Source organism: Hemiscyllium ocellatum, chromosome 8 (assembly GCF_020745735.1).
Source record: "Hemiscyllium ocellatum isolate sHemOce1 chromosome 8, sHemOce1.pat.X.cur, whole genome shotgun sequence".
Taxonomy (NCBI): domain Eukaryota; kingdom Metazoa; phylum Chordata; class Chondrichthyes; order Orectolobiformes; family Hemiscylliidae; genus Hemiscyllium; species Hemiscyllium ocellatum.
The window spans coordinates 85,527,095-85,551,425 of NC_083408.1; the positions used below are offsets into that span (position 1 = coordinate 85,527,095).

Below are 24,331 nucleotides of genomic sequence, written 5' to 3' on the forward strand. Positions count from 1 at the left end.
CTTAGAACTGCAGATTTTGGGAGAGAAGCTTCAGGTTCTGCAGGGGTAACCCTGTTAATGGCCCGATTGCTTTACAGCGGACCACTCACTATTTTAAGATGTCGCACTTTTTCTCTCTTTCTCATCTTGTCTCCACCTGACTTGGTGTTTGTTATTCCAGATTGGTTGAGGAGGGAGTCTCTTTTTATCTAGAAATCATTAAATCATTCTTGGCTGACATTATTTTGGTAAAACTTAAGTCATTTTCCATGTTATTAGCATCTTGGAGACAGTTCATTTCCCACCTGGGATTTGTAGCTTTTGCTCTTGTCAGTGCACAATTTAAATTCTCATAATAAGTCATTAATGAATTTCATTAAGTCATGTTCAAGAGTTTTATTTATATGCCTGGATATGTCTCTCTGCAACTCATAAAGCTGGCAATGGTAAAAGTCAGGTGACTTCAGCAGCCTTTTTTTACTTCTTCGAGTAAAAAATGAGGTCTGCAGATGCTGGAGATCACAGCTGCAAATGTGTTGCTGGTCAAAGCACAGCAGGCCAGGCAGCATTTCAGGAATAGAGAATTCGACGTTTCGAGCATGAGCCTTTCATCCTGATGAAGGGCTCATGCTCGAAACGTCGAATTCTCTATTCCTGAGATGCTGCCTGGCCTGCTGTGCTTTGACCAGCAACACATTTGCAGCTTTTTTTACTTCTTGCCCAGTTACAAAAAAGTGGTATTGTGTAAGAGTCTTTTCCTGCAGGTTACCATTTGGATGACAGCACTTTATTTTCTGTGCAAGTTGCAATGACTTTATTAGAAATTGTGACCTCCATCATCAAATACAGATTGCCAACTTCTTCATGTCAAAGGCAATGAGTCCCAAGCTAATCACAAAAGTATAGACCAAAATGGATACAGATTCTTCTAAACCCTTAACGTGGTGTGTCCTTTTCAGAGAGACCCTCCAGTGCACCAAGCATTATTATCAGCTTCTCCCACTTTTCAGACTTCTTTGGATCTCAGCCTGAGGGGGCCTGGTCTGACTCCTTTACAAAAAGAACTTAGTCCTCAGCAGTAATCTGAACCAAGTCAATGGTACTCCCGCCGTGGTGTGGTTGCTGCCCACTTGAACCCTACAGTATGGAAACAGGCCCTTCAGCCCAACAAGTCCACACTGACCCTCCGAAGAGTAACCCACCTAGACCCATTTCCCTCTGACTAACACACCTAACACTATGGGCAATTTAGCATGGCCAAACCCATGCAGATACTGGATGAATGTGCGAACTTCCCACAGACAGTCTGCCTGAGGCTGGAATCGAACCTGGGACCCTTGTGCTCTGAGGCAGCAGTGCTAACCACTGAGCCACCATTGTAAACTCTTTCTGATCTAGCAGGTAAGTTATGCATTGTCCCAGTTTCTAAACTGGTTGCCACTTATACAATCCATTATTTTTGCTCTCCTCACTCTCTGAATTGGGGAGCACAAGGTGGCTGTTGCTTATTTTGCTCTTATTCCAAGTATGTGTAGTGGATTTTTTGTTCCTGAGAGCTTATAATGATAAAGCTAGAAGTTGAAGGTTGAAACCTATAGGAGGCCGTAACTGGTGAGAGCATGTGAAGCATGGGAACAAATGTAGCTTTGTGGATTAGAATCAGAAATAATTGTGCATCTGTAAGAAACCTGACGGAACCATGTATCTCGATTTCTCTAGTTCTGCCTTAGCCTCTGGGTTTACCACTTTCCTTCTGATCATACTACTTCAATGAAAGTGTAGTGTGCCTGACCTTTACAGTTTGGTCCTGATGCTAACTAGCCTTGAAAGAAAATATAAAGATTACATATTTTTCTTCTCTTCATTTTTGGACTGTGGACTAGAAAAGGGAGATGCTGCTTTAAACCAAGGAAACTGTACAAAAAGAAGGTTTTAGTTTTAAAAGCCATGTTTCTTGGAGCACATGGTGAGCTGTATATAATGTTGCTTCTTTCTGGAACTGTGAGAGCAAACGTAAACAAACAGAGCCAATAGATTCTGAACTAGGAAACAATTGCTAGACAACAACATTTTGATTGGCATCTCCCCAGGTAACCATGGCATGTGTGAGGCCAGTGCAGCAGAAATATCTTGTCTCTTTGTGTGTCTGTCTCCTCCGTGGAAGTATTAAAAAAAAGTCTCCAGTAACATTCAACTGTTGCCTATTCCTCTATAAATTCCCTCGTTGAAAGGTTAAAAATCACACGATGCCAGTTTATAGTCCAACAGATTTATTTGAAAACACAAGGGTTGGAGCTTTGCTCCTTCTTCAGACGAGCACCTAAAGAAAGAGCGAAGTTCCCAAAGCTTGTGTTTTCAAATAAACCTGTTGGACTGTAACCTGGTGTCATGTCATTTTTGATCTTGCCCAAACCAGGGGGATTAACAGGACAAATGTTGACATGTTTCAACTCCTGGGGGAATCTCAAATTAAGAAACATAGTTTCACATAAGTATCCCTTTATTCTGTAACTAAGATGCAAAGGAATTTATTCTCCCAGATGGTCGTGAATGTCTGGTATTGTCTACCCAGAGAGTAATTGAGGTTGGATCACTGAAAGTATTTAGAGAAGGTAGATACAGTTTTTAAAAATTGGGGAATTGAGATCTTTGAAGAGCTGTCAAAATTGAGAAGTTGAGGCCTTGGGCAGATCAGCCATAATCATATTGAATAGCTACCCCTGTTCCTTATTCTTATGGTCTGAATGTCCTTGGCTTTCTTTGTGTGTGTCAGTTTGTAAAGGGAGAATTTAAGAAGAGGTAAAGTTTAAGCTGTAGAATTATAAGTTAGCAATTTGTGTTTCTTTTCTGCTGTGGGTAAAGACAATTTGTTCATAATAAGTGGGGATGTTTGTTAGCTCAATTGGCAGGACACCTGGTTTGCAATGCAAAGTGAGACCAACAGCATGGGTTCATTTTCCAAACCGGCTGAGGTTACCTTCTTTCTCAGTCTCTACCCTAGCCTGAGTAAGGTGACCTTTAGGTTAAACCACTTCCTGTCATCTTTCTAATGAGACAACAACCTATGGTCTGTAGGACTACAGTAATTTTACCTTTACTTAACAAATAGTTACTTTATTGTCAAATACAAAAACCTGATGAATATTTACTTTTACCTGACTGACAAACTCAGTTAAATGGCGTCTTTGGATATTTTGAATAAATCTTTTCAGGTTACTGATGGCTCTAGAAGTAGTGTGACTTGATTTTCAGCACACTAAACCAATGAGTTGTGACAGAAGACAGTTGAACATGTGCATACTCTTCTGTGCGCATGTGTGTGAGAGAGAGAGAGAGACCACACATGATGGAAGACCTCGGACATGCACCTTGGGGTGAATGTTGCCTGTGAATAATAAAGTATTGTAGGCTGCCTGTATGTCAGTGTTTAATGAAATGGTGGAAGAGGTGCTTTGAGGTTTTAGAAACAAATACTTTTGATCAGTTTGTTTGGGCACATCTCCATGAACCCGAACCTTCTGACTCCGTTATTGAGAAGTTGCTTGGTGCTAATCTTTGTCCTTTTCCCTGTAACTCTGCACATTGTTTCTATTTAAGTAATCATCCAGTGCCCTCTCGAATAACTCAGTTGAACCAGGCTTCACCAAGCTTACAGAAAATATGTTCCAGACCCTAATCACTCACTGTATAAAAAAGTTTTTCTCACCTTGTATTTGCTTCTTTTGCAAAACACTTTAAAACTGTGTTCCCTGACTATGTACTCTATCCAGCCTGTTCATGATTTTGAAAATCTCTATCAGAAGTCCTGTTGGCCTTCTTCATATCAACAGCCTTGCCCGCATCAATCCTCTCTGTTACCTCTTTAAAAAAGCTTCAAGTTAGTTAGACACGAATTTCCCTTAGCAAATCTATTCTGACACTACCAGATCAACTCAGAATTTTCTGTGTGACTATTAATTCTATGTCAAATAATTGTCTCTGGAAGTATCTTCACCATCAGAGTTAAATTGACTGGTCTGTAGTTGATGGGCCTCTCTGCGGGCATTTTTGTTTAATGAACAAGGGCGTAATGTTTGCAAATCTCCAATCTCCCAGCACTGCCCCAAATTCAGGGAAGAGTAAAGATTATAGCCAGTGACTCTGCAATGTTTGTTCACTTTCATCAATTTCCTTGATGCATCTCACCCAGTCTTGGTGCCTTATTAAGTTTACGTATCAACAGCTTATTCAGTATCTCCTTTTCAAATTTAAATCGTTCAAGTGACTGAGTTTTCTCCCCTGTCGCCAAGGTCTGGGTTGAATCTGCCTTGTTAGCAAAGATAGCAAACTACTGATTTAACATCTCATCATGCCTCGTGCCCCAACATGTAAATTCCTGTTTTGGTTCCTAATTAGCCATTTTCCTCCTTTGAACACCCTTATACTATTGCTATGCTTTTAGAAGACTTTGAAATTTCCTTTTTTGCTATGGATTGGTCACATACTGCTGTAGAAAGTTTTCCAGATGCAGCTTAGGAACACTTCTCCCTCATTGCCTTTCACACTATGGTTATCGTAGTCTTATACAGATAAATAATATTTCCATTATTATTCTATGATGTTAACACGTTGCTCTAACTTCCTTGTAGATTTACTGCACTATATCCTCCCCACCAGCTGGTGATCTGTAGATTACACCCAGCAATGTAACTGCACTTTGCTTATTCCTTAGCTCTAGGTAAACGATTCTGTCCTTGATCCCTTGGGAATATGCTCTTTTTCCTGGATTGCACTGTTCTCTTTAACTGACAATGTCACTCCTCATTTTTTTGGTTCCTGTCTATTTTGTCTGAACAGATTAGCAGGAATATTTAACATGCAGACTTGCCTTTCCTTAAGCTAGGTATCTATTATCACCATACATCATAATTCCACAAGACAATCTGTGCATGCACCTCCCTCATTGTATTAATAAGACTGTGTGCATTCATATACATGCAGTAAAACATTGATTTGGGATGCTTTAATTACTCAAACTCGAAATGAGTACTCCTTATTCCAACTCCTCCTATTAACTTATTGTTGTCTATTTTAGTGTTATGTATCTCTCCCAGCACTTTGCACACCCAGATCACAATGTCCCATGAATCTAAAGCCTATCATCCCCGCGCCCCCAAGCATCTTACCAGTCCCGTATGATCTTCCTATTTCTGTAGTAATTTGCAAGAGGCACTGGGAATAATCCGAAAATTACTATTTTAGAGGTCACCTTTTCTCATTTCTCTACCTGGTTTTCTAAATTCCAATTTCAGGATTACATTATCTTTCTAATCTGTCATTCGTATCAAAATGGAGCGTAACCTCTGGCCATTTGATCTCCTGCAGAAAAATGCCATGCAGCCATCTATGATATCTTAATCCTAGAATCAGGGAGACAACAAGCTATTGTGGAGTCTCTTTGATGGCTGCAGAAAAAACCTGCCCAGCCCAGTAACTAAAGAATCCCCAATCAGTAATGTCCCTCCACACTTTTCTGCCCCTGCCCCCATTCAACTGGAATAGTGGTGATGCCATGGAATTGGCTGTTTCTGCACTTCTCCAAGGATCCATCATCCTCATCAATATCTGGAATGGAAAACTGGTTAGTGGGTTGGAGCTCTGGCGACTCCTGTACTACCTTTCTAGTTCTCTTGGACTGCCTGGCAGTCATATCTACTGCTTGCCCCTAACTTGTAGTATGACCACCTCTCTGAACACGCTATCCATGTAATTCTCTGCTTCATGGATGTGCCGGTGACTGTAACTAGTGCTTGACCTTTGAAAACTGAAGCTCAAGCTTGTGCAGCTAGTGATTCTTGCTGCAAATAGACTCTTCTGGATCATGAGAAGCATCCAGGCCTCCCCAAATGCCACAAGATGAGCATTCCACTTGGCCAACTTGTTCTGCTATTCCTTGACCTTAAATATTTGAGAGAATCACTTTATCTTTCATTATTCTGAATTGGTTAAACACATTTTATCCTATTTCTTGTGCAGTTAATTATATAAACTGGAGATTAGTTAAAGGCGTAAGTTTTCACCCTCATTCACAAATCAGTTCAAACTCCTGTGCCTATAGATTCATTCTTTCCCTGTACTAGCTTAGAAATTTACATTTTTCAAAATTACTAATGTTGAAACACAGTTCCCAACAGCAACTACTCAATAAACTCATGAATTCCCTATTTTGGAACTTTTAGACATTTATTTCCAAACTTAGCTGTGTATCCCAGAATGCATGCTCTCTTTTAGGTTTGGCTGTTCTCATCCCTGTAAGGTATTAGCATATCACCCATCTCGCCAAACTAACCCCTTTTAGTTTCCTGCCTAAATGCTTTTGTTGAATTTTTCTGAAATTACCAATTAGAAACAATCTTGAAGTATCCTAGAGTTTAAAATATAAGATTATGCCTGCAGGTAATCTGAAGCAAGTCTGTTAGACATAGCTTCAGTGCTATCATGTTCTTCCAGCAGTTGAATTAAAACTATAGTTCATAAAGGTATATTCATGATTTATAGCTCTCAAGATGCACCTTCACTGAAGAACAAGAAGGATCGTTCACAGTTTACTTCATCACAGGTTAGGTGATAATTTACTTCTCCTGTAGGCAATCTTATATGATACACTAAACGATTAATCTTTGTGCTGTGGTAATGAAAGAGACTGAATATTTTTTACACAAAATATAATTCAAATTCTATGATAAAATTAATGTTCTTCATATGACCAAATGCTTTTAAAATTTTTAGTTTTAGAAATTACGATGTAAATTAATGTGGATAAGTTGTGGAATGTGACTTGTGATTGCCAAAGCTGAAGCACTTGGGATTGCATTCAGACATAAATTCAGGATAGATAATCCTTCGTGATCACTTCTTGTGGTCCCTTTATCATCACAGATTGCAATTTTGATGAACCTCATGTAACACCAAACAAACAGCTGCATACACAGGTTACAACAAAGGGTGTGAGTTCCAACAGTATCATGGCTTTATTGCTGAAGAATCTGAAAGTAATCATGATTTTAGTCAAGTCATTTCCATACAGGTGCAACATGAAGTCTACCCAATCATTTCCAGTGGTTTAATATTGCTGAATTTCCTGTCAAATCTTGCCTCTACTAATATGTTAGCCACTGAGAATCCTGGAACCAATGGTTCATTTCCTGATATCCATAAACCTTACCACCACCTCCAAGAGAGAAGTCAAGAGTATGGTGAAATATTGTTTTCTTTCCTGGGTGGGTGCAGGTACAACAATGTTCAAGAAGCTAGACTTTATTCATGGCAAAGTAGTTTCACTGATTTGGAACTAATCCATCAGTTTACCTATAGACTTCTTCCACCACCAGCCCCTATGTGTCAACTAGGTACAGAATACACTACAGCAACTCACCTAGGTTTTTTTAAACTCTTTCTAAACCTGCAATTTCCATAACCTGAAGGACATTGGCAAAAAGTTCATGAAAACACCATCAGTCCCAAGTTTCCCCTCAAATGCCCTCCTGACTCAGAAATTTACAGCCATGACTTAATTCTCATTAGGTTTCTCTACCTAGCAGATGAATTATCTTCATCTCATGCATAGTGACAGCTGGAGAAGAAGGTTCAATATCATTTTTCAAGGGTGACAAGGGATGATTTTTAAAGCTATTGGCCTTCCAAATGTTGCCGCTATCTGCAGAATGAGTATTTTAAAAATGATAGTCATTGTAAATTTTAATCTTGATGTATGTTAGTTGTAAATTCATTGAGTTCTGGTCAATTGGAATAGTATGGTGACATTTTAGATATTATGTTATATTCAGTAGAACGATAAGGTGTACAATGTTTTTCTGGTCGGCTGTTTATAATAAACAGATTCGCTCTGATGATAGAGAGGACAAGGATGTTTTATCTCTCAATTCCCATTGCAAAGAGCTACAAGAAAGTTTTGAACACCCTTATGATTACTGTGTAGAAAGGTATGTATACAAATAAAAGTCTAAATGTCTTGTACATATTTTGTTCTTCTCTGATACTTTCCTGTTGTTATGGCTAGGCTGTCATATTTGCCGTTTTTGATTTCTTTCTCTTTCCCTTTACTTCTCCAATTCTGGTTCAGTTATCTCTCTAACTTTCTAGTCTTCAAAATAAATGTCATTATTAGTACCACTCACCAAATGTTTGACTAAAGCAGATCCTGATGAAGGACTTTTGGCCGAAACGTCAATTTTCCTGCTCCTCGGATGCGGTCTGATCTGCTGTGCTTTTCCAGCACCACACTCTTGAATCTAATTTCCAGCATCTGCAGTACTCACTTTCGCGTAAGGCAGATCTTTTCCCTAGAGTTCACATAACAGTGTTTTGGGTCATTGATTATGTATTGGTTTTTCTGTCCAAAAATAATCCATTCATAAAGTTATGTTTTTGTTTCCCTTTTCTCAATCTAACAAATATCCAAGGTGTCCAGAATCATAGCAGGCAAATGTGGTTACTGAGAGCATATGCAAATGATTGGACAAATTATGGTAATATTTAACCATATCATTAAAAATCTAACCATCATCAAATGCTTTCAACAGCACAAAATAAAAATTCTACATTTTAGATTCCTTGGGGTGTTCTGAGACTGAGCTTATGGCATAAAGAGATGGCAGAATTCTCTGAGCACCACTTTCATAATGTGTAGATGACATGCATGTGCTACTGGCTTAGGTGGCAATGTAAGAGTTGTTACCTGTAAATCCGAATTCTCTAGATGGATAAGGTCCCTAGCTGAAAGCTCTTCATCCTTCTTCCTATGCTCCAGTGCACGATTTCCTTGTTCATGCCATATTTCAAATAAGGTTCCAATCATAGTACCCATGACTGGTAGCAAGTTGTATAAACAAATAAACACCCCTTAAAGCCATACCTTTGTCACAATCATAATCATAGACTGCCAACTTTCTGAAGCAAACAGTACATGGGCAGTTACCATGTGAATTAATAGAAATTACTCAGTGTACGTAGAAATTAAATTTTCAAAGAACGAGACATGCTTTAATATGGGAAGTAATCAGTCATTGTGTCCATCATCTCAAGGTCTCTTTAGCTATGTTGAATTTCATCTACACATTTAATTTTCTTGTTAATATTCATTTGAGGATAGGACCTTTTCATACATCAATGCATGATGTTCCCCCCAGTTCCCCCCAGAGAGGAATTACAGCCTGCCTATGTGTAGAAACACATGCCATGGCCCGGTCAGTATATTTATATTTCAGTCAAGCTTTCTCGAATTTTAATATCACAATGAATCTACTGATTATTTTGTTAGGAATTTAAAATATTGCTAAAACTAGTGATTATATTTACAAGAACATACATTGACTGAGGTTTGGCAATGACAGTAACAAATTGATAAATGGAGCTATGTTAGTTACAAACCACCATTTCCAAGTAAAAGATTAAGGCACATTAATTTCCATCTGCTGATGAAATACCTCTTCTATTATTTGGTTTCGTATCCAAATTAATTATTTATCTTCTACTTATTTTATTAAATAGATCTAGTAATATGGAAGGTCCGTCTAACACCCTTGTTCTAAAATGGAGCTTGACGAAAAAATAGGAATCTGTAGGCCAGTTAGCCTAACTTCTGTCATTGGCAAAAAGACTATTATAAAGACTATTATAGCAGATTGGTTAGAAATGCAAAATATGATGGAGCAGGATCAGAATGGCTTCAGGAAGGGGAAGTCATGCCTGACAAATTTATTACAGTTCTTTGAGGAGGTAACAAACTGAGTAGATAAAGAGAACCAATAAATGTAATTCATTTGGATTCCAAAACACATTTGATAAGGTACTTCACATAAATCTACTTAGTAAAATAAGAGCCCCTCGTGTTGGGGGTAGTATATTAGTCTTGATAAAACTGTATCAGGCATTCTTCATGTCATACCTGGAATACTGTAAAACGTTTGGTCCCCTTGTCTAAGGAAAGATATACTGACATTGGAGGTAGTCCAGAGAAGATTGACTAGATTGATTTCAAGTATGGAGGGATTTTCTTAGGGGCGATTGAGTAGGCTGGAGTTGTACTCATTGGATTTTAGAAGCATGAGAGGGGACCTTATTGAAGCAAATGGAATTCTTAGGGAGTATGACAGCGTAAATATGGAGAGTGTCTTGAGGGAGTGTCTAAGTCCAGATGGCATAATCTCAGAGTAAGGGGTTGCCCACTTAAGACAGAGATGAAGATATTTTTTTTCTCTCAGAGGGGGAGTCTGTGGAATTCATTACCACATAAGGCTGTCAAGACTGGATCATTAAGTACATTTATTCAATTCTGAAATGGACTGATTTTTAATAAGTATGCAAATCAAGCATTTTAGGGAAATGATAGGAAAATGGAGTTGTGGATTATTAGATCAGCCATAATCTCATTGAACTTGAGGGGCTAAATGTCTATATTTATGATAAGTCTTATGTTTTTTTTGATTAAATCTTGAATTAAATGGCTCATAAATCTCTAGCAATAATTATAAAAACAAATCTCAGTTTTCTGATGCAGTTGGAAATATTTCCAAGTAGTGGTCACTAAATTTGTGTTAGCTTATACGTATGCAAAGGCAAAAGTTGCACCATGTTTTTTAGTGTTGTGTGGAGAACTCCAGTGTTTGGGTTTAACTTATGTACAATGATAATTTAATGTGCAGGAATACCATAGAAAAAAATGTCATTTCTATTCCGCATGATCAGAAGGACTGTTTCTAGGAATGCAGTTAAAGTACAATGGTGGATATTACTGCTTCGGTGAAAGTATATATCTGCAATATTAAGTCTTTAAACCTTGTAAGAGTGGGTTTTCAAAATAAAAATGAGTTAAATGAGAACTGATGGTGATGGAATGAAGAAATTTCACAAGCAGCTACAATTCAAGATATTTCAAGAAGTGTAATCGAATTTTGCTTGTTGCTTGGTTGACTTTGACATCCATTGTTTACATTGTAACCCCTATGATCTTCTATTCAAACCAATTATTTTCAGGTTATCTTCTTCAAACAAAATCAAGTCATCAATTATGCAGAAAGTTAAGGCTGAGTAAGTACTGTACTTTATTTCATTATGGTTGTTATTAATGGCAAAGTTATTCAAACTGAGAACTCTCAGAATTTTCTGTCTGTCATAGTCAGAGTTCTGTTTTTCTTTCATATTTGTTGTTCTTGCTATGTACGCTCTATAAATTACATTGTTTTCTTTTGGGTTGTTGACACTACTTTTTGGGGATGTAAAGCTGTGCCAGTTTTCTAGCAAACCGTGGACAGCACGGTGGCACAGTGGTTAGCACTGCCTCACAGTGCCAGAGACCCGGGTTCAATTCCCGCCTCAGGCGACTGACTGTATGGAGTTTGTGTGGGTTTCCTCCGGGTGCTCTGGTTTCCTCCCACAGTCAAAAATGTGCAGGTTAGGTGAATTGGCCATGCTAAATTGCCCGTAGTGTTAGGTGAAAGGGTAAATGTAGGGGAATGGGTCTGGGTGGGTTGCACTTCGGCGGGTTGGTGTGGACTTGTTGGGCCAAAGGGCCTGTTTCCACACTGTAAGTAATCTAATCTAACATTTTATAGGTAATATTCAGAGTGAAATATACTAAAAATAATAATGTCTGATCTCAGTATCTAGCCCCTTAATTTGAAATCTCTCAAAATCTTGTAAGTTGGAGTGATAAGTAATTAACTGGTTCCTCTAGTCTTCCAAAACTGTCACACTAGATTGTACTTACAGGTTACTTACTGCTATATGCATTTCCCTGCAGAGAAGAGGAATTGAAGTATCTTGAGTTCATCTCTGATATTACCAGTGAAATATTGACTCGAGGATTATTTTCAAACAGGTAAATCTATCATAATTTAGCTTGCTTGTAGGTTCACTCTCTATCAAAAGCACTGTAGGTTCAAATAATTTTAAAGATAAAAATAGGTAGTTGCAAATTGATAGTGTCACTAAGTTGAAAGTTACTTTGAAGAGATTAGCATTTATTTAGATGCTCCATTTGATCACTGAATAAAAGAAATAAGATGCATCATAGAATTTGGGCTTCATTGGTTGGGCCATCATTGACTGCCCATCCCTGGTTGTCCTTGACTTGAGTCACCCTCCTGAAAACTGCTGTTTATTCAATGCAGGTATGTCCACATTGCTGTTAGATAGGGAGTTCCAGGATTTTAACCCAGCGACACTGAAGTACATGTGATATATTTCTATCAGAATGATGATTGATTTGAAGAGGAATTTGTGAGGGGTGTTCCCATTTACCTGCTGTCCTAGTGCTTCTAGATGGCGGTGCTCAGGGATTTGGAAGATGCTGTCTAAGGAGCTTAAGTGAGTTGTGTGGTGCATCTTGTAGATAGTACACTCTGCTGCTTCTTTGTGTTAATGATGTAGGGAATGAATGTTTGTGGGTGTGGTGTTTATCAAACTGGCAGCTTTGTCATAGATGATGTAAAGCTTCTTGAGTGTTGTTGGAGCTGCACTCATCCATGTCAGTATTCCATCACACTCCTGACTTGTGCCTTGTAGATGGTTGACAGGCTTTTTGGAGTCAGGAGGTGAGTTACTTGCCACAGTATTCCTAGTTTCTGACCTGCTCTGAAAGCTACTGTGTTTATACTGCAAATCCAGTTGAGTTTCTAGTCAATGATAATCCCCAGGATGTTGATAGTCAAGATGCTTGGCACCATTTAGGACAAAGCAACCCACTTTAGAAATTCACCAAAGATCCTTAGACAACTCTATCATAACCATTTCCATTTAGAAGGACAAAGGCAGCAGATACAAGGAAACACAATCACCTGCAACATGCCCTCCAAGTCACTCACCATCTTGACCTGGAAGTATATCGCTATTCCTTCTCTGTCGCTCGGTCAAAATCTAGAATTCCCTCCCTGAGGGCATTGTGGGTCAACCTACAGCTTGGGGACTGTAACAATTCAAGAAAGCCACTCACTACTATCTTCTCAAGGGCAGTTGGGGATGGGCAATAAATGACCAGGCAACGACATTCACATCCCACGAGTGAATTTTTTTTAAAAAAAGTTGTCAGGGCTTAGCCTTTACAGTGTGCAGTGCATTCAGCATTTGATATCATGCAGTGATGCTGGGGTCCTCTGGAGGAGAGCAAGTTGGATCATTCACTCAGCACTACTGGCTGAAGGTTGTTGCAACTGCTTCAGCCTGATCTTTTGCACTTCTGCTGGGCTCCCCATCATCAAGCATGGCAATATTTGTGGAGCCTCCTTCTCCAGTAAGTTGTTTAATTGTCAACCGCCACTTATAACTGGATGTGGAATGATTGCATAGCTTAGATCTGATCCTATGATATGGAATCATTTAGCCCTATATATCTGTTGTTGTTTATGCTTTTATATACGCATGTAGTCCTGAGTTGTAGCATCACCAGACTGATTCCTCATTATTAAGAATGGTTGGTGCTGCTTCAGGATTCTTCATTAAAACAGTGTTGCTGGCTTGCTGGTAAAGGTAGAATGGAGCAAATTCCAGGCCATGAGGTTACAGATTGTACTGAAGTATAATAATGCTGCTGCTGATGTTCATAGCTTCTCATGGATGGCCAGTCTTGAGTTACGAGATCTGTTCACAATAGATCCCATTTAGCTTGGTGAGCTCAGCTCGATGGTTTGATTGCAATACAGAGTGGTACCAACAGTTCGATTCCAGCACCAGCTGAGGTTACCATGAACCTGTCCCCTCGTCAGAGGCATGGTAACCCTCAGGTTAAACCACCACTATTGTCTCTCTAGTGAGAGAGCAGCCCTATGCATTGGATCTTTAGCTTAGTACCACACAGCACAATGGAGGGTATCATCAATGTGATGATGGGGCTTCAGCAGATAGGTTGGTGAAGGTAAGGGCAAGTATATTTTCCCCTCTTGTTTATTCATTCACCACATGCCAGTCTTTATTTTTAATTTATTCTTCCATTGAATGTAGATATTGGTGGCAAAGCCAACGTTTATTGCCCAACCCTAATTGTTCTTGAATTTGATGGCTTGCTAGGCAGTCAACAGTCAATCACATCAATGTGGATATAGAGTTACATATAGGCCAAACCAGGTAAAAAGAGAACATTTTCATTCTGTAAAGGGCATTAGTGAATAGACTGACTTTTACAACAATTGATGATATAGTCACTGTTACTGATACTAGCTTACAATTCCTATTTTATTTGAATACTAATCCAATGATACCGCCACAACACCACCATCTCCCCTTCCTGTGTAAAAAAATGTCATAGCCATTCTGTATGTATCATAATACTTCAAATTGAATGAAATGAGTGCGATGACATCTTTAACATTCAGTTGATAGGACCATTTTACAACCAAGGTGAAAAAACACACTAACTATGCAGCACTTCCTCAGTATGGATTGAAATGTCAGCTAAATTGTATAATGTACAGTTTTAAGTGCTGTATTACAGGAGACATTGAGAGGGAGGGCTAAGAATAATTAAGTTAATAAGTAGGATTGTCGCGTCTACCATGAGGAAACGCTTAACAATTCTCAGAATTTGTGTTTTGATAAAATGCAACTGAGAGCATTGGAGTATTGGAGTTATTGCAGGGAATTGATAAATTACTAGAAAGATATACAATACTAACACAAGATCTAGGACATCAGTAAAGTAGATGCATAACCTGTTCATGCAGAGGTTGATAAACATATAAAATAGCCTATGTGGAAAATAGTGCAAGGAGCAAATATTCTACATTTTTTTTAAACATAAAGGGTATCTGCCATAAGAGGAGATAACAAATTTGAGACCTTTGATAGTGAACAAGATTCATCTGATTCAATTTATTGCTAAATACAGTGGAAGATGTAGGTACACAACCAGGTAATTTATGTCTGTCGTTTCATGAATTGGAAGGCAAGTTACAGGGATGAGAAAAGAGATTGTTGTGATGGTGGAGGGCAAGGCTCCTCAAGTGTCAGCAATCCAGATTGTTTTTGTGATTCCTGGAAAACCAGAATGCATTTGCCTTCAGAGGACCTATTCTCTTCCATTGCTAATGGAACTGATTGAAGCCTAAACCATCAATTGTGCTCAAGTTGCATCAAAAGCAAGGTTCAGCTAAGCTGTGTATGAGCATAGTCATGCAGAAGCCTGAAAGCTACCATGCAAGACTTCTTTCATGAGAAGTATTATACATGCATTGCTACACAAAAACAATTGAAGTACCAAGTATTGGAAAGACTGCTATACACAGCAGTAAAATTTTACAGGGAAAATAATCATAAGACCACAATTACATTTCTAAACAGATAGCCAGAATAAGATGGACACTTTTGAAACCTGGTGATAGAATTCTTTTAACTTGAAGCCAGCCACATTGCCTATGCCAATGTAGCAGTAAGACTAAGAGATACAACAACTCTATGAATTGCAGCATTTCTGACATCAATCAAGTGAAAAGTACTGCACTATTGATAAATGAACATGAAACTAATAACAAGTAGCTTTGTTTCAATAGCATTTCTGGAAGCTTCCTTGTAAAATGTCCCAGTGTGTATAATGGGGAGGCAATGGCCTTGTGATGTTATCACTAGACAATTAATCAGGCGACCCAGGTAATGTTTTGGTAACTTGGGTTTGAATCCTGCCATGGTGGAATTTGAATTCAATGAAAATCTGGAATTGAGCACCTAATGATGACTATGACATTGTCAGTTGTCAGGAAATGTCCATCCGGTTGGGAAGGAAACCTGGTCTGGCATACATGTGACGCCAGACCTATAGCAATGTGGTTGACTCGCAACTGCCCTCTGGACAATTAGGGATGGCCTAGCCAGCGACACCCATATCATGTGATTGAATAAAGAAAAAAATTCAGCGTTGATATTAAAACAGGATAATAATGAATTTTTTCAGCTAGTTTAATATTTTTAAAATAAAACTTGGTGTTAAAATCACCTTTTAACTTAAAATGCTGTAAATAATTTCAGACTGAATCAGGGGTGATAAAGCACAGATCTAACTTAACATAAGGTATTTTCATTGTTTATTCAGTGTTTTGGAAAGAATATTTGAACGACGCATTGAAGAAAATAGACATCGACTAAATGAAGTGAGTATATACCTCCGGGTGTCAATATTCTTAAAACATACAATGATGTTTTATCAAAAGGGCAAAAAATCTATAGATTTCATATGCTTGTTTATTTTCCTTTCTCCTCTATAACTATTAGTATCAAGACAATCCTTGGATACAGAAGCGATTAGTTACTCACTGTATTTCAATGAAATAAACATACGTGATCCATGACAACTTGTCAGCATGCTATTCAACTCTTATGTTTTCATTACAAATTAAAAAAACTTGATTCTATTAAAGCTGTCTAGGAGGAGATCTGGAAGAGGTAATTCTGTGTGATGTGCGATATGAGATTTTACAAAGGCTGCACAGATTTTCTATCTATGCAAAACATTGTTTTATTCAATGCAAGATTCTACACCATGCCCAGATAGTTCCAGATTTAATTAATGAATTGATAGATTTCAGACAGATGTCAGAGGCAGGTTCTTTACGCAGGGAGTGGTAAGAGCGTGGAATGCCTTACCTGCTAATGTAGTCAACTCAGCCACATTAGGGAGATTTAAACAATCCTTAGATAAGCACATAAATGATTTTGAGATAGCGTAGGGGGATGAGCTGAGAATATTTCACAGGTCGATGCAACATCGAGGGCCGAAGGGCCTGTTCTGCACTGTATTGTTCTATGTTCTATGAATTCAAGTTTTAACACCTGTAATGGGTTTGAACATGTGTGCCAGGAGCACTATCCTAGGCTGTCTCCACACAATTTAGACTGGGAATTTAGAAAGGCCAGAGTCTGAATTCATATAATCCCTACTGTATAGAAACAGGCCATTCAGCCTACTGAATCCTCCAAAGAGCATCTCACCCAGATCTACCACCTCTACCCGATCCCTGCATTTCCCATGGCTAACCCATGCAGACTTGGGGAGAACGTGCAAACTCCACACAAACAGTCGCTCGAGGGTGGAATCAAACTCGGGTCCCTTGTGTTTTGAGGCAGCACTTCCAACTGCTAAGCCACCATGCTACCCTTTTTACCAAATTATGTTTGGTTCTTTTTCTGCACCTTATTTCTTAATTTTCTCCTACTTTTTTTTAATGGCTTTACAAATCTACTGGATTGCATCTTTCCTTTTACACTTATTGTTATTTTAGCTTGTTACTGACTCTTCCCTTGTTTATTAATGATGGCTGCAGAACTACATGTGACCCCTTTGCTTTTTAGGAGCATATACTTAGTATGTAGCAATGGTACTAAATTTTTTGAATACATCCTAATGTTTGTCTAAAGTTTTCTATAGTTAACAGTTAAGTCTAGACTATTATGGTCAATTTATTTCTCATTCCTTTGAAATTTGCCTTCCTGAAATTTTCATGTTATCCATGTAGGAGTGCAGAGTAAACCATAACCTTAGAGATCAATGCTTAGGCTCCAACTTTTCACAATATATGTCAATGATCTGGATGAAAATATCAACTGAAATGTTTCCAAGATTGTTGATAACATGTGGGATTATGAATGGTGAGGAGGATGTAAAGAGTCAGGAAGGCAATTTAGACAAATGGAATGAGAGGACAAATATGTGGCAAAATTTGCGTACAGTGTTTGATAAGTATGAAGTTATCCACTTCAGGAGGGAAAACAGAATGGCAGAGGATTATTTAAATAGTGATGGATTAGGAAATGTTGATATGTAAAGGTACCTGATTTTCTTTGTACACCAGTCACCTGAAAGCAAGATGTTGGTGTGGCAAGCAGTTAAGAAGGCAAGTAGTCTATTTATCTTCATTGGTAGAGAATTTGAGTACAAAAGCAAGGATTTCTTGCTGAAGCTGCACAGAGCCTTACTTCAAACAGCACCTGAAGTATTGGTCTACATATCTAGGAAAGGAAGGACATAGTTGTATTGAGAGAATGCAACTAAGATTCTCCAGACTGTTTCCTGGGATGGCAGGGTTGTCATTTGAGAAGAAACAGGATATATATTCACTGGAGCTTAGAAGTGTAGCTATTATTGAAATGTATCAAACTCAGGCAAGACTAAATACTAGATTCAGGCTAATGTTTTCCTTTTCTAGGGAGAGGTCCAGAACAACAGGCCACAGTCTCAGGAGGAGAACTTTTTTTGCTCAGAGGTGATGAACCCATGAAATTCACTACCATATTAAACTATGGAGGCCAAGTCATTGAATTTAGGGAGAAAGCGTGAATATGATATTGAAATAGAGGTCTAACCAGGACCATATTGAATGGCAGAGCAGGCTCAATGAGCCCAATACCCAACTTTTAAAAATTAATTTTTATTCATTCAAAGGATATGGGTGTCGCTGCTAGGTCAGCAGTTATTACTCTTAATTACCCAGAAGGCAGTTCCGAATCAACTACGTTACTGTGGGCCTAATGTCTTATGTCTTAAGTCAGGTATCAGTGTCAGATTTTTATCCCAATAGGACATTATTGTACTAGATGGGTTTTCATGACAATTGGCAAAGGGTACTTGGTACCATTAGGCTAACTTTAAATTCCACGTTCATTGAATTCAAATTTTATTGAATTTCAAATTCCACCATCAGCCATGGTGGGATGTACCATACTTTCATTTTCTATAGTTTGATGACTGTCTCAAAGTTCGAAATTCTCACTCTCAAATGCTTTTCCTCAGTCAGCGGAAGACTGAGCACTTTGGAGATGATAATGAATTTATTTTCCATCTACCTGAAGTATTGTATGTAGTATTGGTCTACATACCTAGGAAAGGAAAGGAAATGCAGCTAAGATTCTCCAGACTGTTTCCTGGGATGGCAGGGTTGTCATATGAGAAGAAACAGGGTATATATTTACTGGGTATATATTCAACTTTGTTAAAAAGAAGCTCCCAATATATGGAAAATGTTCTGTTTTTCAAGATCTCATCATTGATGTTGGTCAGTAGAGAGGTTTTATGCTGTGAGAGTAGGTTGAAAAAGGACCATCGTTTTCTCAGTAATTTGTTCATTTTCTTATTTTTTCTGAGAAAGAGCTTAGGTTATAGGAGCAGGTGTAATCCATTCAGCCTCTGTATCCCAAAATTATTCAATGTTATTAGTATGCAGAAATCTTATTGATTTCTGCCTTGAACATGCTCAAAGATTAGGCTTCTACAGGTCTTTAAGGGAGAGAATTCTGAAAGGTTCACCATGCCGTCAGAAGAAATTCCTTCTTATCTCAATCTTAAATAGCCTTTCCTTATCTTTAAAGTGGGACACCTAGTTCTAGGTTCACAATCCAAGGGAAAGATTTATTACACATCTATTCTATTCAGCCCTGTACAAATTTTGTAAGTTTCAGTGAGGTCTCCTCTAACTTTTTGAAATTGTGGAGAATAGACTCACTTCACTGTCATGGGTCTGTGCTGTTCCTGTTGGTGAGGATCATGCCTTGCAAGACATTGAGGAGATGATGAGAATGGCAAAAAAAATTATTGAAAGCCAAATTTGAAGCAAATATTCCAAAGATTTTGCAGTTTGGAGTCAAAGGCTTTTGTGAAGTCAAAATAAAGCTGTATATAGCAGTGGGTAATGTTTGTTGAATTTTTCTTATGTCTATGAAGTTGGGAGTTCTCCTCCTGATTCTGTTAGATATTTCTTAAAGAAAAGATTTACCTTTAATTTGCTGCTGATGAAGAATCCCGAGGCCTAAAATACCTAAAAGCTGTTTTAGAATGGGCTTTGAGCTCTTTGAATATGTTAATAACTACCTTAGACTAAATACACTAAATACCTCAAAACTGTGTGCTGCGATTTTAGTATTAGGACCAATCCCTGGGAATAGCAGTAACAGGCCACTCACTGCTTAACTGGTATGCTTTGAGTACATTTGTAACTCAAAGATAGGGTGCAAAGGAAACCAATTTCTAACCCTTTTTTTAAATGATCTGTATTTCCATTTAGAGAAATAAGTATCACTATGTCAAAGTAGCTAATAATTACATTTCATTACAAAATCTGCCAATTCCCACAAAATCAAAAGCTTGTCCTGTTTAGGGAAAGAAGAAATCTAGTAAAGAAAAAGATATTGGACCGTAAGACCAAAAGAGACAGAGCAGAAGTAACCTGTTATGCCCATTGAGTCATTCAGTGAGATTATGATTGATCTGATAATCCTTGACTCCACATCTGACTTGTCCTCATAATCTTTGATACCCATATTGATTAAAAATCTGTCCATTTCAGCCTTGAATACACTTAAAAAATTAACTTTCCCAGCTTTATACGATAATGAATTCCACAGATTGCCCTCTGAAAAAAGAAATTCCTCCTCATATCTGTTTTAAATAGGCAACCCCTTAATCTGAGATTATGCTCTCTGGTCCTAGACTGTCCCTCAAGGAGAAACAATCTCTCCACTTCTACCTTGTCAAGTCCCTAAGAACCTTCTGTATTTTATTAAGAACTTTCCTCATTCTTCTAAACTCCATTGCATACAAATCCAACCTACTCAATTTCTCCTCATAAGTAAAACCCCCATACCTACGATCAACCTAATGATCCTTCTCTAGATTGCATCTGATACCAATAAATTTTGTTTTGGATAAAAGGACCAAAACTATTCACAATATTCTAAGTATGGTCTGGCACCACCTGTGGGGAGAAAGTGGAGTTTACATCTTTGGTCTGATGACTCTTCATCAAAACCATACTTACTTATCCAGTTTTTGTAAAGTTTTGATGAAGAGTCACTGGACCCAAGATGTGAACTCCACTGTCCCACAGATGCTGTCAGATGTGCTGAGTTTTGCCAGCAATCTGTTTGTTTCAGATTTCCAGCATCCACAATTCTGATTTTTATTTAAGTGAGAGCTTCCTCGTTTTATACTCAATTCCCTTTGAAATAAAAGCCAGTAGTCCACTTGCTTTCCCTATTACCTACTAAACTTATTTACTAGTGTTTTATGATTCATTTATGATCACACCAAATCTCTATGTGCTGCAGTTTTCTGCAATCTTTCCTCATTAAATAATATTCACCTCTTTATTCTTCCTGTCAAATGCATAAACTCACATTTTCCCACATTCCTCTGCTAGACTTTTGCCCAATCACTCAATCTAAATCCCTCAGCAGATTTTTTGTGGCGTCCTTACTACTTGCTTTCCAACCTATTTTTATGTTGTCCACACACTTGGATACATTATGTTCACTTTCAGTGTGAAGTCATTAATGTATATATTGCATATATTTGTGGCCTCTGCACTGTTCACTAAGGCACTCTACTACTTACACGTTTCCATTCTGAAAAGTACTCTATCCATGACAATATAAGACCTCCAATATCTTCTTATCTTCTTAAATAATTTTATGTCTAATACTTTATCAAATAACTTTTGAATATATTACATCTTTACCTATCCTGCATGTTACTTTGTCAAGGAGTTCTAATAAATTTGCCAGGTATGTTGCTTCTGCTTGATTACAATTTGTATTTCTAAATGTAGACCTATTGCATCCCTTATAATAGACTCTAACATTTTCCCAATGCCAGATGTGAAGCTAACTGGCTTTTTGTTAGCATTTTTTTGATTCCTTCACATTTTGAAGAAGGGTATATACATTAGCAGTTTTCCAATCGCCTACATTCTCTATCAGTTGTTTACAACAGAAGGTCATGGTTCACAGCAAGTATGGAACATACCTTTAAGAGACTTGATCTTGATATCAAACGCAGCATCATAACATGTGACCAGAAGGTATAAAGGTCACAGTTCCCTTTGCACTGGGGTCATGTGCAATATGACCTGCCGAGGAAAACATGCAACACAGTTGGTCACTGGATTGCTCAGTACTAGCCTAGACACAGCAGTGCCTGTGATATCAATATATGTGTAGATACCACAGCTGGAATAATAATTTTTCAATCTTTCAGTACTATATAACAACATCTAGTTCATATGTTAAAGGAACTAATGTTCATATTGCCCATCACTGCATTTACAGCAGAATGTGAGGGAAAATCAGATAATTTCTTCACAATGCACAATATACTTTGGTCATACCATTGCTTTACTGTGTTCTTTTTATTTACTGAACATTTGCATTATTTGACTGGTATGAGAATGACCTAACTCCCATTTTTAGTTCAAAAAATAAAGGAAATTCAGATCTGAAGGTTAAGCTTGAATTTTGTCAATGTTCCAAGCTGATTCTATGAAACATTTGATGGAATGCAATTGCCCATTTGTTAATGTAACCCAACCTTGGTGCAAAACTTTCTAACTTTAGCCATTACTGAATGACAAAGTTTATCATAGAATCCCTACTGTGTGGAACCAGCCCATTCGGCCCATCGAGTCCACGCCTATCCAGACCCATCTCCCTACCCTATGCCAGTAACCCTGTATTTCCCATGGCTAATCCACGTAACGTAGTCTGTATATCCCTGAACTCTATGGGCAACTTAACATGGCCAATTCACCTAACCTGCACATCGTTGGACTATGGGAGGAAACAAGACCGCCCAGAGGAAACTAATGCAGACATGGGGAGAAAATACAATCTTCAAGCAGACAGTTGCCCGAGAGTGGAATCGAGCTTGGGTCCCTGGCGCTGAGAGGCAGCAGTGCTACCCACTGAGCCACCATGCTGTTACAACAACTAAATTTACATCATATATCTTACAAGCGCCAAAATTCAAAGATCTTGTATCTGATGTTTTATGGTGTTTTCTTTTTATTTCTCCACATTGAAACCAACTTACATTTTGAATATATGAATGTAATTTTATAGCTTCAGAATTGTTTTGTTTTTAATTAAAAAAACTTTCTTGATTGAATTTTCATAAAGATATTTATTTACAGCACTTTGTAATACCTCTTGAAAACATATTGAAAAATTAACTTATTACAATGTTACTTCCTGAGCAGTAGTATCTTCTTGAGAAGATTTGTAGCTCAGGTTGAGGATCTAGATGTAGGTTTGCTCACTGAACTGGAAGGTTCATTTCCAGACGTTTCATCACCCTACCAGATGCTACTCGGACCCCTTGGCATCATGGTAACCCACAGACCCACTAACACAGTAAAACAGCAGCTAATGAACTTGAAAGACTCTATACAGACAACAAGCAAAACTAATGTCATTTACAAATTACCATGCAAGAACTGTAACAAACACTACATTGGACAAACAGGCAGAAAACTAGCCACCAGGATACATGAATACCAACTAGCCACAAAACGACATGACCCTCTCTCACTAGGATCCTTACATTCAGATAAGGAAGGACACCACTTCGACTGGGACAACACAACCATCCGAGGTCAAGCCAAACAGAGACATGCATGAGAATTCCTAGAAGCATGGCATTCCAACTGGAACTCTATCTGCAAACACGTCAAGTCAGACCCCATCTCCCACCCCAGAGAAAAAAAATGTGATGAAATCACTATAGGAAATGACATCACCAACCCAAAGAAACCCAAACATATAAATAGAAAGCAGGAATTGTGAACAGTGCTTCACCTGGAGGCGCACTGAAGATGTTACTTAGGGTGATGAAAAGTCTGGAAATGAACCTTCCAGCTCAGCGAGCAAACCTACATCCAGTAGTATCTTGTAATGGCTGGAATTAGTCAAGGAATATTTAACGCACTTAATTACATTCCTACACCTGCTAATTCAGTGGGTTGACTTTTATGAAACCTGCAATATGGGGGGAGGAAAGACCACAAAAAATTGGGAGAGGATGCAAGTCTGTATGTTCCTCAATTTTCTTTAGCAGCACAGAACGTAAAGAATGGCATTCCTTCCTAGTGACCAATTGTGTTTGTGGCCACTTAAGGATCTGTCCTGTCATTGTTGGCATTTTTGTTGTGGCAGTTGAGTGCTCTGCCACATTTGTAAACTGCCTTTTAAAATCTAGCAGCCTACCTATGGGTTTAGGAATGAGACTATTGCCTCCTAATTTGTGATTTCTGGCTCCCAGAGAAATCTCCTGTGGCAAATACTGCCCCCATGGCAACTCAACTCCCTGTCACCACCAAACATCATACAGCATTGCTGAGACCTCTTTATCTGAGCACAGTGGCCTCTGACTCCATTTGCTTCACTGCTCCTAACAACAAAATTGAGACTGAAGAGCTGCTAGCCTTCTGATTGACTTGCAGCTGTTGAAGGTCACAGCAACTCAACTGGAAAATGGATATAAAATGTTACTGGTGCTCTCCAGACAGCTGAGGCAGGGTTAACTCCAGCTTCAAAAGCAGAAATTGCT

General features: G+C 38.3%; 1 protein-coding gene across 1 annotated transcript in view; it reads left to right on the forward strand.

Moving 5' to 3' along the window:
- Positions 1-24,331, forward strand: part of LOC132818207 (spermatogenesis-associated protein 7 homolog) — a 78,708-nt gene that overhangs the window by 53,624 nt on the left and 753 nt on the right. The window contains exons 6-10 of the mRNA XM_060828986.1: positions 6,517-6,577; positions 7,858-7,961; positions 11,014-11,067; positions 11,780-11,857; positions 16,055-16,112. Of these exons, the coding sequence (XP_060684969.1) occupies positions 6,517-6,577; positions 7,858-7,961; positions 11,014-11,067; positions 11,780-11,857; positions 16,055-16,112 (355 nt within the window). The remainder of the gene's footprint in view (positions 1-6,516; positions 6,578-7,857; positions 7,962-11,013; positions 11,068-11,779; positions 11,858-16,054; positions 16,113-24,331) is intronic.